The 16546-nt window shown below is 33.3% G+C and overlaps 1 protein-coding gene across 3 annotated transcripts in view; it reads left to right on the top strand.

The window, feature by feature from the left end:
* Positions 1 to 16546, top strand: part of ERBB4 (erb-b2 receptor tyrosine kinase 4) — a 1164817-nt gene that overhangs the window by 616970 nt on the left and 531301 nt on the right. For all 3 annotated transcript variants that reach the window (XM_037849192.1, XM_037849193.1, XM_037849194.1), the window contains exon 3: positions 3052 to 3238. In XM_037849192.1, coding sequence (XP_037705120.1) covers positions 3052 to 3238 — 187 coding nt within the window. The remainder of the gene's footprint in view (positions 1 to 3051; positions 3239 to 16546) is intronic.

The raw sequence follows: 16546 nt of genomic DNA, 5'->3' as shown, positions 1-16546 counted from the left end.
AGTGGGGTTGGAGCTAATGATGAGTCTTCTGTTAGGAAGAATGATGGATGTTATGACACATTCTAGGTAAAAGCTTAATAATGCATTCTCCATCCCCAGCATTTATCCTACTGCTGTGACCTATCATTGTGACCTAGAAAACTTGATAATTATTGTGTACAAGTTAAATAAATCATTTTTATAATGAATGAAAGGATTTTACTTTTTACATCATAAAGTGTGAGAAAGTGTTTATGATCTCTCTTCTAAGTACTTAAAAGGTAGCAGTTCAACCATTGGACTAGTGATTGAAGGAAGACTGATAGAGCTCTAGGAGTATAATGTTCCAAGAAGGAGCAATTTCAAACTGTCATGTACAGACAATGCATTCCACTGCTGACCTCCACCCCTGTTTTCTATTACCCTCAGCAGTTATTTCATCACTCAGTGTCTCAGCAATGCCATAGTGATTACACCATCTGATGTAAGACATGAGTAGCTTCATATGTTCCTAGCATCTTCATATCCATATTTGCTCCATTGGGAGTCTACTCCTCTAGCAATTGTGGTAGCATACTTACCCCTTTTAATGGTGGGACCTGGGGCAAGATTATACAAGCAGGCCCACATATTTGATGTCTTACTATTTATTAAAAAATCAAACTTAATTCTTACATCAAATACCCTCTTTCTTTCCACTTTGACAGATATATATTCATAACAACCTGGATGGCCAGATACAAAATTCTAATTTTTTGGCTCCTCAGAAATACGATGTCATGTAGAATGATGGTCCCCAGCATGCAGCCTGTCCCCCACCCAGTTCTGCCCAGTATTATGAGATGACTGCATACAAGTTAGTCCAGTATCCATCCACTCTTTCCTCAAGGAGCTGGATCTGGACCACCCCTCCTGCCTAGGTATATTCACACAGGTGGCACAGCCTGCTCTCCAGGGACAGAACTGGGAAAGATCTTCTCATAGGCCCTGGATGAGGGCTCCAGGCTATTTGAGAAAGAAATTCTGGGATCACTGGGAGTTGGAGATGTTCTATAAGGGTGGAGTTAGGGCTCCAGGTGAGCACTTCTCTTGACCTCACAGAAGGCCAGTGTGTTAACAGATATTTGTTAGTAGTTTACAATGTACCAGTGCAGTTCTGGTCACATGGGACACATGAATGAACAAATAAAAGAGCTTGTCCTTGTGAAGTTTGTATTCTGGGTAAGGGAGAGATATACTATAAATAATAAATGTAAAATATATGTAAAGTATAGCATATGTTGGAAGGTAAGAAGTACTAAGAATAAAAAATAGAATTTAAAGTAGGGAAAAGTGTGTGTGTGTGTATGTAGGTGATGTGCGGTGTTCATTAGATCAATGAGGGTTGGCTTCAACTAAGAAGGTGAGATTTGAGCAAACAACTGAAAGCAGTGTGGAAGGTAGCCTGGAAAATAACAAGAGTGCTTCTGCCCTTAGGATGGGACCATGCTTGGAATGTTGGTAGAACAACAAGGAGGCCAGTGTAACTGGAATAGATTGAACAAGGGAGGGAGTCATAGGAGAACTCGGAAAGAGGACTAATGACCAGATCATATAGCTCAGCACTGCCTACTAGAAATATAATGAGAACTATAAAGGTAATTTAAAACTTTCTTGGAGCCACATTAAGAAAGTAAAAATTACCAAGATGAAATTAATTTTAATAATGTATTTTATTTAATACACTTTATTTACAATGTTATTTCAACATGTAATCAAAATTAGAAACTTACTATTTTCATAAGTCTTCAAAATCCAGACTTTATTTTGCATTTGTAGCTCATCTCAGTTAAGACAAGCCCTATTTCAATTGTAAACATGCTCAGTAGCCACATACAGTAGTGGTTCCCATACAGGACAGCACAGATATAGATTTTTACTGGTCATTGAAAGGACTTTGTCTTTTACTCTGAGAGATTGGCATGAATTACAGTGAGCCTAGATTGCCATCAACTGAGATGGGGAAGGCTTCTGGAGGGGTGGGGAAGAGAAGATGGGAGTTCACTTTTAGAAAAGTGTATCTAAGATGTCTATTAGACATCAAAGTGATATTGTTGAGTAGGCAGCTGGATATGACTCTGGAGTTCAGGGAATAGTCTGGAGGTAAAAGTTGGAGGCTCATCAGCCTTGAGATTGGATAAAATCATCAAGGGCATTGGCGTAGATAAGAAAAAAAGTGCTGAGGACAGGCGCTAGGACATTCTGAAATTAAGAGACCCAAAGTAATATGAAAATGGTATTAAAATAATATTAAATACTTAAGCACTTTTGCATATTTTTGTTTTTTTTAAATTTTCATATAACTGCCATTAAGAACTTATTTTATTGAGAAACTATAAATTTAGATGAATCCCCAAGCCTTCTTTTCTTAATATTGTATTGTTTAAAAATATCTCACAGACCTTCAAATAATTATCTCATATTATGTAAGTCTAAATTTAAACAATACACAGAAAAATTTTAAATGTGATTCCAATCAAATTGGCGATGATAATCCGTCTTTAATACACGTTTTTTATTTATGTGCTCCCCAGAGATGTATAAGGTAAATGTTCTTGAATAAATGGAGCATTACACAAATACAACAGTTTGTAATTTGACCCACATCGTGATGTAGCTTTGTTTTATTTGTGATAAGCTTACCAATTTGTTTTTTTTTAAATATGTACAAAGTCAGACTGATGATTATGTGCTCTAACTTAATTTTAGTCTATCAATAAATGGGATCTTTATTCCTTTAATTATATTCAAATCTCAGGTAAGAAAAATTTCTGATAAAACAAAAGCCATTATTTTACTTCACATTCATGACATTTTTTCCAAAATACAACTCACAATTCAAATGAGAATCTAATCCTTTTTGTTCTTGTATTATCAAGCCAATTATTTAGACTATGATATATTCTAAATCTGTATATTAAATTAAAAGTTAAAAATTAGAGTTAAGCAACTCATTTTTATCTAAATGACTACATAATCCAACTACAAATGATCTTTACTTTTTTAACACTGACAATTGTTTGTGTTTTTCAGTCTATTCAAGAAGTCACGGGCTACGTATTAGTGGCTCTTAATCAGTTCCGTTACCTGCCTCTGGAGAACTTACGTATTATTCGTGGGACAAAACTTTACGAGGATAGATATGCCTTGGCAATATTTTTAAACTACAGAAAAGATGGGAACTTTGGACTTCAGGAACTTGGGCTGAAGAATTTGACAGGTAAGGAAAATATACAAAATAGTTAATTTTTACTTTCATTGTCGATATAATGTAAATCACACATACACACGTGTGTGTGTGTAATTATTGCAGTATGAGTTACATTGAAGAACACTATACAATATTTAAGTTTCTACTATTTATTCATTTTATGAGAAATAATGCCCTATGATGCTCTTGCTTTTATTTACAAATATTGAAAGTTCATTCTGAAGGACACCATAATACTATATCTCAGCTGAACAGAAGTAGACTTAAAGGAAATGCTCAGTGACTGTGAAAAGTGACATATGAAGCATGGTTAAGATTGCTGTGTGGTAGTCTTAGTTGAACAGTGGACCATATCATCAAATCTCTGTAAAAACACCACAATTCTTGCTCTTGTTAGAGCTCAGTAAATACCCAAGTTATTATGTCTAGTTCCACTATTTTTTTTTTTTTTTGGATGGCCACCTTATTTTTGGAAAACATATCTAATTTATTAATTGGGTTTTGATTTATCTTATTCTTTAAATATCAGTAATTCTTTCTCAGAATGCTTCAGAATCATCAAAGTTATTGTTTTCTGGAGATTGGAGATCCATAATTGCTGACAACCTACAGTTATCATCTTGTGACAAAAATATTATATAGGAATTTGATTTGCCAGGTGGTCTTTGCAATTCCATGATATTGTTTCAGTTCATATGGGACTGTTACGGGAGACTTTTTGTATAAGGTTTCTAATCCTGAATTGTGCTGTGTGTACCTGTAACCAAAATGGGCTAGTTAGTAATTCTGTGTACTGCCCAGTGGCATAAAGAAGTTTGAGCTATTAATTTAATCTCAAATAATATTATCAATATGTTTTGCATCCAAATATTTAGTGATTTTATTTGTTTTTGAGCCCATGCTGTGGTAATATTTCTTGATATTGAAAAAAATTAAGCTTTTAGATGCATTATCTTAAAAGCATTAATTTAAAAATAAGATTAAGTTCACCAAGTTATTAAAATTATTTGTGTATTACATTCACAGTGAATATAAATATATAGTTTTAAGTTAGAAATCGCATCACAGTTAGACATGTGAGATAAAGGTGGAATATATTAGAAAAAGGAATACTGAGTATGTTTATTTTGGACATGATTTCTATAAAATTAATGACATAATAGCAAATGCAAAATTTTCAGAATTTATAAATCACTTTAACATTTTACTTCTCTTCTTTCAAAGACAGCCTTATTACTGAAAGCAGAGTTTTTTACTAAATTTCTACTTACCTGGAAATAATGACGGGAGGAAGAAGTTTGGAAATGGAATGGGTAGAAACAAATTGAATAATTGATATTAGAAATTATAAATAATATCCAAATAATGCTTGCATAGAAACCACTGTGTTTTCTTCATGATTTCCCTCTGATCATATTAAAGAAAAAATGAGTAAAGTTCTTCTTTTTATACTTTTTTATAGTACTTGAATTGCAGTATCCAATAAGATGTGCTAATAAGGGAATCTTTCCTTACAGAAAATCAGCCTTTAAGAAGTTGTCTTATTTATTTCCATATTTAATTTCAGTACCACTATAATATTAAAAGTTATTTAATTAAAATATATGCTACCTTTGAACACAAGTTAACTATCAAATGAACTTAATCCATATATTATGTTGTGACAGTTGTTTAACTTGTGTCACACCAAAGCGCTAGTATTTCAAAAATATTATTTATGTCCTCAGCCCAGAGGCCTTATGATATTTCCTTATGCAGTAGCAGAAATAGGTAATTAACAAAAGATTAAGAGAATGAATTGATGGCTTAAAAATATATATGTATTTGTTCAAGAGAATATAAATTTCATTTTTTGAATAGGAACAAAGAAAATAGAAGGAATAGTGGAAAATTCAGACAATTTGGAAAATTGCCAGAGATTTTAATATATTTATTAGATGGTTAACAAATTTAAATAAATAAATATAATGTAAAAGAGAAAATCTAGGATCGTTTTTTTTACTTTAGGTAATCTGATCCATAATGCTACTCTAATTTTGAAAATGAGAAGTAACATGGCGTGATTGTGTTTATATGCAGGAATATGAGGAAGGAGAGAAGACACCCAACTGTTCTTTTAAGGAGGAATTTGAGATAAAATATGCTCTATAATAAGATCTTAAAGAGCTAAATGTTCTAGGTAACCTAGTTAAAGCAACAAACAGACATTGTAATTCACTTCAGAAAAGATTATTTTTATTTTTAGGAAGTATATTTGTTTTACATGACTTTGTGTGCTATAAAGACCAAGCTGATAATTTTTTTTCCCTAAGGTTTCATATTATATAGAAGTACAGAGCTATTGGGCTGGCCCTAATTATAGACTTCCGTGATATATAGGAGGAAAATAGAAGACCCACTGGCCAGCCAAATCCCTCACTATCTTATCTACCATAGTGGATTAAATTTTAAACTCTCTTCTTAAAGGACCAGCAGCAGCAATGCCTTCTGGGAATTTGTTAGAAAGGTAAATTCTTGGGCCTCACTTGAAACCTACTCAATGAGGAACTTTAGGGGTTAGGCCTAGCAACCTATGTTTTAAGGAGCCATCCAATAATTCTGATGATTACTAAAGTTTGAGAAACACTATTCTAATTAATTAAAAGTATTTTACCAAGGAATGATAGCACAATATCTAGTTTAACCTCTTTATTTTATTAATCCAAATCATTTTCATTCATTTACCATCTCATGGAGAGAAAGGAAGGAATGGGACAGAGAACAGATGAATTTTGATTGAATGAAAGCAAAACTAAGACTCTAGACAACAAATATTCCTTAAATTGGGGTAAAAATGAAAAGAGCACCCTGAGAGCCTGGATGGGAACATATGGATAAAAAAGGTCATAAAAATGAGGGAGACGCTGGAAATAAACATTCTCTATCACCATTTTGCCTTATAACAACTTTGTATATTGTACACCATTACAAGAACAATAATAATTCATGGTGAATTTTCTTATAAAGCAGAATTGTACTGATTTGCATTTTCAAGCAGATAAAGAATGCACATAGTAGATTTGGGGGTGGGAAGTATGAAGAGTGTTTTAATGAGTAATTTCAAGATTAAGGTTTCAGGGCCTTTTGGTATATGTATATTGATATTGTTTTTGTTTCTCCTGAAATCATTGTTTTGTTCACATTAGAATAGTATGTCTTTAGAATAGTATATTTGTTTCCTACAAACTTTGTGTGCAAAAGGGATATTCTGTTAACCTGAAGCAAATTATATGTAATGGTTAATGTTGGGTACCACTTACACATATGTAAATTAACTCTTCACCTTAAACATTCTTATTAATTATCTTGATGCTCACCAAAAGCTATTCTTTGGGTTTTAGAGGTGGCTACAGATCTTACTTAGGCAATTTCATTTTTACTGCCCCCCAAAATGAGGTACACTGCACACTTAACATAGACTTTCCAGCTAACTGGAAAAACTTGTTTTACTGCTGCCATCCACATTTTCCTGGTTCATTATGGGAAGGTGGTGTAGAGTAGGGAAGAGACAGGTCCCTAGACTGTCTAGGCCAGAAGAGACAATATTTCAGTGGTTTCCATGGTGGATCCCTTCAAGGGCTTAAGTGTAAACATCACAGTACTGTTGGCAATGTCTCTGCTGGGTCAAAGGAGTTCATCACCTCATATATTAAGGTCATTTGCAACTGACTATGGTTCTTATTAAACACCCCAGATCATGATCTGCTGATTTACTCTCAGCTCCTTTTTAACCAAACATAACTATTTAAAAAACAAATCAATATTTAATATGATATTAACAACCTTAAGTGGATAAGCTTCTACATCTAGTTTCTAGTCTGGCCAAACTCTAAAGGAATTTTCATTATATGAGGCATAAAAACCACAATTATTTTCTCCCTTCTATAATTTATTAAATGGCCTCATTTGTTGGTAATGGTAAATAATATACAATTTTATCTTTATGATTTATTGTAGATATAAGGAAAGCTTTGAGGAATGCTTACATTCATATCTAAATTCCTATTTATACTGACGATAACCAAAATTCTTATTTACTACATGTATATATACATTTCTCTAACCAAATTTCACCTTAAAATATTTAAATTTCCTTAGGTGAAATTTGGTATGATGTAAAGATGTACTTTATGTCTTCCAAAAATGAGTCAAATGATATTTAAAGTGATAATTCCTCTACATATTTGCAGACCAATACATTCATTTATTAATGCCTTCATTCTAATACTTTATAAACATTGTAGTTGGTTAATTGTATAATAGATTGTCTAAATTAGATTATTACTTGAAGTATGGAAAAACACAAATTTTAAATAAAGAAGTACTAAATGTATTTTTTGGAGACATATAAAAATAATGTAAGTTTATTGGATTCTGTTAGACTAAAAATAAAATGTTTAGTTCAGGAGATTTACCAACCTAATGGTATGACATCTGAATGATATAACAGCTGAACAACACATCTGAGTGTCTATCTTCAAATATATATAAGCTATTAATTAAAAGAGTACATCAAAGTAATATAGGACCTTTTTAACACTTCAGCTCCTCAAAACCCCTGGGCATTATCTAATAATGGTCAAATAAATATCATAATACTGAAACAGGCATGGTTACCTGTAATTGACTCAGTGTATGTCAAAGGGCATGGATGTGGAATCAGAAAAATTTCCATTCAAATGCCAGATTTATCACTTACTGTCTGTGTGTCTCTCTGAGACTGATTCTCTGCCTTTAAATTTAGAGAGCAAGTTCCGAATTTCAGTGTTGCAATAGGCACTAAAATTGAAGTAGGGAATTTGCCAACCAGAGCACACTTTCACATCTTTAGGAACCCTCAGTTTTCTTTCCCTGTGTATGTTTTGCTTTTAACTTTTCTTTGTGCCAACCTACTGTCACACAAAACAATTTTGTCTGTTTCTGTGTATTCAAATAAGTTCCATATTGTTTCAGTGGGGCTTTGAAAAGTGACTTGTTTAGACTAAAAGGTGCTCCAAATTTCAGTGTCTGCTGATACTACTTTGAAACTATGCTTTGTTTAAGATCTGTTTCTCTGGCATCGAGAAGCTGGGGTTTTCTTTGTCTACTCGCAGTCCGATCATGATCTTCAGTACTTCACAGCACTGCTCTCCTGTCTTTCAGTGTCTCGTGCCAAGCACCTGTTGCTCCAGCCCTTCGTTTCAAATCTCCATCATCATGTTTCATCCTCCATTGGCCTTGACATTTGTCTTGACCTAAACAAGAGACATGTTCATTCTGGGTTCTTTTTCTGATACAAGAGTTGCTAAGCATTCTTCAACAGCTCTGTGAAAGGTCTCAGTAGTGTTTAAGTGGGTTCAACCAGCCTAGTTCAGGGGTATTGTTAAATACAATGTTTGACAAAGGTACTACTAATATTTACTTCAGAACAACTACTCAGCATATTATGATATCTGCAGCAGCCAAAAAAAAAAAAAAAAAAAATCCAAGAATACTTCTAGCTTAAGGATAATTACTTGGAAATGATTTGATCAAAGCTAACTACAGTGAAACTAGTGTGATTCAGAGAGAATCAGTGAAAAGAGTGGCATGTTCTTATAAAGGTCTCAATTTTCAGACAGGGTCCACAATTTTCAGAAATGACACTCTAATTGATGTTTTTAAAGAAGAATGTTTGGTTTTCATGTCAGTGTGTATTGGTGAGAAGAAAGAAAACCATAATGATGTATGTATGTATGTATATATATAAACTAGAAGAGTATTTGAAAGGAGAAACATTATAATTACAGGATCAGATAATTATAATGGCCATTTCAGGAAGTTCCTTGGACATATTCTCAGTTTTAGAGAAATGATGAGTGAATTTATGGAACTGAGTGAAGGGGAAGTGGGGATTTCTCCTCTTGTGTACCACTGACCGGGGAGGAGACTGAGTGGTTGGAGAAATAAGACATGGAGGCGTTCCAAGGAACAGATCATCCCTTCTCTGGCTAACATGTTTTTAGTCCTGACTGGTAATATACTCTGCTCAGGCTATAAAAAGCAACCTCCTTGTTATTTATCACATTCAGGGGATCCTGAAGAGGTCCTGCTATCTGAAGTGCATTCATTAGGAAAAAAAATGGGGGAAGCCTAGTATTATGAGCTTCCCACCTTGGGATCTTAATCCTCTTCCATGACTCTCTGTTATTCTTAACAATGTTCCCTTCCCTAAGAGAGGAAGCCTATATTCTAAGGGAAGAAGATCAGCTCATAAGGTCAACAAATCCCCTACTAATTTCCTTTGTTGAGAATGCAAGTTGAGCATCTTTGCTACTTGGGGTCTCAATATAATGAGAGAAATTGGTTGGCTATGGCCACACATCTATAATTTCTCTCTGAGGAAAGTAGTAAAGTTATCAGAATACCTACTTCCCCACCCTCACTTTAGGACATTAGCTTTGTTCGGTCTGCAGAGACTCAACTGTAAAAAAAAAATACTCTGGCAAATATTCTGTATCTATTCTGTTATCAAGGGAGAAATAGCAACTCTGGGGCTCAGAATCATTAGGTCATTGCACATTCTGATTTGCAGGCAGAGGCCCAGAAGCAGTGTGAGTAATATTTGGGTATAGCCTGAATCTGGATTTTAGAGGGAATAGTGTGTAAAGTCTTTGACAAGCTTCTGATGCCTGTCTATATGATATACATAATCTACTTTAGTTAAAGGAGGCAGCTCCAAGCTTGGCAGACCCTAGAACAGTTAAGCTGAGTTCAGAAATGAGGCTACATGTTATTCTCTTCTGATGTTTACTAAAGGCATAGTAATTATAATCCAATATTTTAATGAAGTTTTTCACTTTACAGAAGGTACTCATGTCCCTTTATCCCTTTTTCTTATTTGTTTCATGCCCAGCACTGTAATGGTGACCAGAAAATATCTTTATGGTAATTGTATACCTAAGAGAACCAGGTGTAATGTTCTGTGGCTAATAAGTGGCATCTTGTTATAGAATCATATCTACTGTTTATCTCTTCATATTGTGACATTTCTAAGAAATGTTTAGGATGATTTATCCATCCGAGACCACAGTCAGTGAAATGTTAAATTGACCGTAAATGTAAACAAACCACATTTAAGCAGAAGGTCTTAAGATTGCATTTTAGAAAGAACTTCCTGATTTTAATTGCTGTACAATACTCAAATACATCGTGGATATCATGTATAGCAAATAGTGGTTAAGTTGACAATAATATGCTAACAAACACACAAAACAGCACTGTTGTGAATACTGGATTTTATTTAAAGGAAACAGATCTGTTAACTTATTTTACAGTCACTGCCATTCAACTATTTAAAAACTTTTTAAAAATCAAGGTTACTAAATTCTTAGCCATAATTCACAGCTATTAATTTATAGACCCAATTTTACCAGTGAAAGTTCAGGATTCCTTTGGAAGCCTATGCCATTCAAATATTTTGTAGCTTTGTTTTGTTCCACTTGTATATTCAAGACATTGTGCTAAGATATGAACTATTCCAATACCTGTTTTCTCTCAGTAAATATTATAGTTCTGACAAATATTTACTCATCAGCTGCAATGTAAAAACCTTGGGAACATTTTTTTGTCCCCAATTATTATTATTATTTTTTTTATAGTCAAGCATCTCTGTGGGGTCAAGAGACTTGTTTTAATCTGCTTTTATCTTCTAAGGCAGCACTGTTCAATAGAACTTTCTGCAATGATGGAAATATTCAACTTGTGTTGCCCAATACAGCAGCCACTATCCACATGTGGCAAGAGGTTTAGAAACTCTAATTTGTTTCAGAATTTGTATATGTTCTAAAGTAATTACATTTCATATTATTTTATTTTGAGCTTGCTATTTTAGTTACAAGAATGTTTTGAACATGTAAACTATGTTTAAATTTTATATATTTTGTGATTGAAGAATAACAAAATTTTTTAAATCTATTCTTTTAGAAAAGCAAAGTTGGAAAGAATCATAGAATGCAACGTTAAAAAGGGAATTTAGAGATTGCCTAATCCCTCCTTCTCATTTTGAAATGGAGTCCAAGAGAGGATAAATAATTTACTCAAGATGGCATTTTTGTCCTTGTCTTAGTCTAGTGCTCTTTATTTTTTATTATTAAAAATGATTGGATTCATATTTCTATGAATCTAGAAAGGGGGAACTAGAAAGGCGGAAGTTAACAATTTAGAAGTCTATTAAGTATATGCCAGTCTATACTTCCTGAGATATTCATTCTCACTCACTAGTTGGAAGAAAATTAGACAAAATAAATTCTAGAATTCATATCTGCCCCAAGTGTAATACAAAGTCACCAAAAATCTACAAAATATTATAAAATTGAACTTAAGTGCTATAGTTCTGGTGGAAGGTTTAGTGTGTTTTACAAAAAAAAAAAGATGGAAAAGATAATGACATGGTACTTGGCATACCTGTAGATAATATCTTTAATATAGCATGGGTAGGAAAATGAAATGAAGCAGGGAAGCAGCCCATGTCATTAATATCATCGTTCACATAGTGGATGTATGGCTGAACTTCACATCTATGCATTACATTGTCATTTCATGTACTTAGAAATTACATGTCATAATGATAAATCTTTGCAATTAAAATTATATCATGCTTCAAATGCAGGCCTGTGATGCTCAGGGGAAAAGGGGTGGATCAAAAATTAGTGCCTTGTCTCAAGTGCCTATTAAAATTTAGAAACCCCAAATAAATACATAGGGGTCACAATAAAGGTTATCAAATCCTTTGTAATTTTGCTGAAGATTATCAGTGCATAGTTTAAGTAGTGATACAATTGTTTTATGCATTTAATAGTATTATTAGAGGCATTGTCTTCTTACGTGTCATGTGGTGGTTATTAAATATGAGAAAAATGTTTAAAGCTGAATGATATTTGCTGAGTCCTTTTCATACCAATTTTGATATCTGATTTAAATTTTAAGAAATGGGAGAGATTTAGTGTAACTTTTCAGTTCATTTACATTTTAATTAATTAAAATATGACTTAAGAGATATTCTGTAAGAGAAGGCTTTAAAATAGTTCCCTTCTGATCAGAAAACAGTAGATTTTTAAAGAAATAAACAGTAATATATAAGCCTAAAATTAATAGCAATTGAATAGTTCCTACAAAATTTTACCTGTAAAGATAAAATGATGGCGTCCAAATGGTTTTATTACTATATTTTTGATGCAATTGCAAATGATTATTTAAGATAGTTTACAATGTAGAAAAAGCCATCTGGAGAAAGTGTAAAAAAAAAAAAGTGAAATAAAAAGAATGGACAGTTGAAAATCCATATGTGTCTATAATGTTTGCATAATTAAGAGCTAATTCTGGTTTTTAACATTTATAATTCTCTGATTAGCACTTTGCCCATGAAAAATGTAAAACAAGCATGGAGAATTAAGTAGCTTTGATTATATCCAAGACAAGTTCCAAGACTTGGTTGTAAAGTCAGGAGTGATTTGGGGAAGGGCAAAATGATAAAATAAAGTTCAGAAGCAAAATGATTGAAAAATTCTTGACCCAGAAATATAACTTTTACCCGAGAATGTTGATTTATGATTACAGTTCAAATTCAGCCCATGTGTTCTAGATGAAAAGGTACATTTCTAGACTATGAAAATAATATTTCCAACAGCAGTGTTGGAATTCTTCTTATCCCAACAGCCTAAAATAGTGGAAAGAATCTGGGATGAAACCTGATAAATTTGAAATTTCATACGAGCCCTGCAACCAATAAGGGACATGTCAGAGTCACTTAAGTGCTATCCCTCAGTTTTCCCATCTGGAAATAAGAATTGAATGGAAAAAAAAAAAAAATCCATGCAAAGCTGTCTACCATTGTGCTTAGCACGAAATAGGTGTTAGCTCTTTTCCTTACAACAGTTCTCAATGTACTAACAGTATTTAAGAGTATTAATTTATTAGTGAAATTCTTGCTACATTTTTGTAAGAAATATTCTTTGTTGGTAGATATAAAGACTAACCTCAGTAGCAGCCAGAAGATTCACATTCTCTTTTCAGTTCTATCTTAGATAAATCACCTAATATCTCTTGCATTGAGTTTTCATTTCTGAAATGAAAGAATTTTCTTAGGTCTGTCCCCTCCTCCACCCCTTTATCACTTGATAATACCTACCTGCTACCTATTTCCTGGGAAAGTTCTAAGGCAAAATGATAGTTACATTTTCTTACTGGTCAAGGTCTTTCCTAGCGTAAGGATAACAACATGCTATAGCATTAGTATCCAAATATATTTATATTTAGCCATGTGCCGTTAAAGGTAGACCCATTATTATTTTGATAAATTGTTTTATTTTCCTGCTAAGACTAGGAAACTTAAAAACAAACAAACAACAGCACAAAACAAAAACCCTTTGGATCACTTTTAGGAAGAAAAAGAAAAAAAAGAACATGAGTTGAGCAACGAAACCAATTCAGTTGATTTTAAATACTGAGTTTAAGCCAAGGTATCCTAGTGGTGCCAAGCAAATCCTATTTATTCTTTTTCATTTCTTAATTTCTTACTTCCTCTCAAAGTATTCAAATGTCCCTATTGAGTAGAGCTACCAGTTCAGCTAAGAATTTGTTTCCCCAGAGATTACTTTTATACTGTATTTGAAACTCTTTAATTGTTGCTTCCTTTTAAATCCCCATTAAACACAAAAGAATGGGATTTGAATGGCTAGATATTTCATACTTAGTTTTACATGAACAATCAATAAAAAGAGTATATTTTTCACCCCTCCCCACTTGCTGAAGTTGCAATAAAGATGATTTGATGACTTATTTTAAATGGCTAACAACTAATCTAAAAGATAATTTTTGGGGCTTTTAAAAATAATTAAAAATTTGGCTTATTGTTTGTTTGAGAACTTGAACTTCTAAAGGAAGGGCAGGCTAGTGCTGATAAGTGTTTTTGATTACTCAACTGCTATAACTCTGCTGGGTAGCTCTGTCAGTGTGTGAAAAAGAAGTGAACCATGTGCTGTCAGAACAGTGGAGATGTGAGACACCTGCAGAGAAGCAGCTTGCTTTCCAGACTCAGTAACCACATGAACCTTGGGGGTTGCATTCTAAAATTAGAGTCTTTATTCCAGAGATAAAGGCTTAGGAAAAGTTCCTTATTGGCTTTTCACATATGATAGTAGATTTATTTCATATTTGTTTGTATGCTTCTACCTCATAAGTAAGGTAGAGTAATCGAATCATAACCTCAGTACAACTTAGAGTCTCTGGTTATGTAGAACTGCAAAATTTCTGATACAGTTTTTGTCTTTCTATATATAATACCAAGGGTTTTCTAATAGGAAACAAATAATGACCATGATTCTTTTGTTTGCATGACATGGGAACATATTTAACAATTATTGCTATACCTTGCCTCAATTCTTTGAATTCTGTGACTTAGAAGTTAGAGTATAAAAAACATTACTCTTTATGTTAGATAACTGAATCAGTTTTATGTACAATAATTGTGATATTAAATCCATACAGGTGAACACATCTTATCTATTTCAGAGTTTTAGAAATATGTATACTGAAGTTTTAAAAAGAAACACACACACATCTAGAACTAAGCAGTACTTAAATAAGACCAAAGATATAAAGCAATAGTCTTTTAAAAAGATAGCAGAAAGAGGACATATGCATATATATATATATACACACACACATGCATATACATTATTTTACTCTTCTATATAAATGTACATATCTATATTTCTGTATTTATATACACATACATCCTCGGAGACGTGCATACATGTGTATATGTATATGCATAGTTTCCAACTATGATTCATTATCATGATAGACAAGCATCCAAGGAGCTACATAATCAAACATATAATCCTACTTTTCTATTAATGGACTGAAACAATATTTGACTTCTAAGAATTCATTTCCACAGAAAATTAATTTTATAGAAAGCAGTATGGAACTTAGTAGACAGAAAAGCAAATGAGTAATCCTTATTTGTTTACATCTATCACCATGGCACTGAAACCTTTTGTGTGTTGTGGAAAATGTGCCCACAGGCTTAAAGGAATTGTACAAAGTCATGGCATGGACAGAACATGCTGGAGGGGTTTTATTTGATGTTTTCAAATTGCTGTAGGGTCTGTCTTGCAAGAAAACCTTTTGGTTTTTTTTTTTGGGGGGGGGTGTTTTTTCTTTCTTTTATTTTTATTTTATTTATTTAATTTTTTTATGTTTTAAAACACATGGCTTTCTTCTGAAACATCCTGCAAAGAAGAGAAAGAGCAAATTACAAATGAGTTATGCAATCATGGTTTCTCTCTCTCTCTCCCTCTCTCTCTCCCTTTCTCTCTCTCTTCTCTCTCTCTCTCTCCCTCTCTCTCTCTCTCTCTCACACACACACACACACATTCACTCATCTGGAAGATAAGCATTGTTTCTGTATGTGTGTTTACAGAGATGCCTCCCACAATCACCTGCTGGGGTTTGTGAAATCACTTACCCAGAACTTGAGATCATGAGCTGTGTTAATTGAGGGCAGAATAAAATGACATTGAAGTGAATACCTATTGCATACACCCAAAAAGTTTTTATTTTATTTTATTAGTTTATTTATTTAAAACTACCGAGATAGTTACACTTTTTTCTCATTAAAAGGGAACAATTAATAAAGCTCCCTCCCTTGTTCTCTTAACCTAAGTGATCAGAGGTTGAAACCAGTCTTCAGGTCACACCAAGTTTGGACTTAAGGCACTGCTGTAGGAGCTATAGATTAGGAGGAAGTGTTCTGCTAAATGTCTTTTTAATATGCCATATAAATCTGATTTGTATAAATTTATTTTTTTAATTTAATAGATTTTATTTTGAAATAAATTCAATCTTACAGGAAGAGTTGCAAAAACAGTACAAACCCCATCATACCCCGACCCCCCTCCCCGATACCCCAATCCACCACCTTTAACATACTGTCACACCACCATTTCTTTCTTTCCCTCCCTCTCTCCCTCCCTCTCCCTCCCTGTCTATCATCCATCATCTATTGCTCTGTCCTCTGAACATATCTGCACGTATCTTTGAACAAACAATATAATTCACATATACCTTTCCCATGGACAAGAACATTCTTTTATGCAATCTCATTAAGCGCAGCTAAGAAGTTCAAGAAATTCAACATTGATATAAAGCTTACATTCTATATTTCCTTTGTGTGTGTGTGTGTGTGTTCCATCTGTGTCCCTTTGAGCCTCCTCTCCTCCATCCTCAGATCCCATCCAGGATCATCCTTGGCAT

This window comes from Choloepus didactylus, chromosome 9, assembly GCF_015220235.1.
Source record: "Choloepus didactylus isolate mChoDid1 chromosome 9, mChoDid1.pri, whole genome shotgun sequence".
Lineage (NCBI taxonomy): Eukaryota > Metazoa > Chordata > Mammalia > Pilosa > Megalonychidae > Choloepus > Choloepus didactylus.
This window is presented reverse-complemented; position numbering and strand designations above follow the sequence as displayed.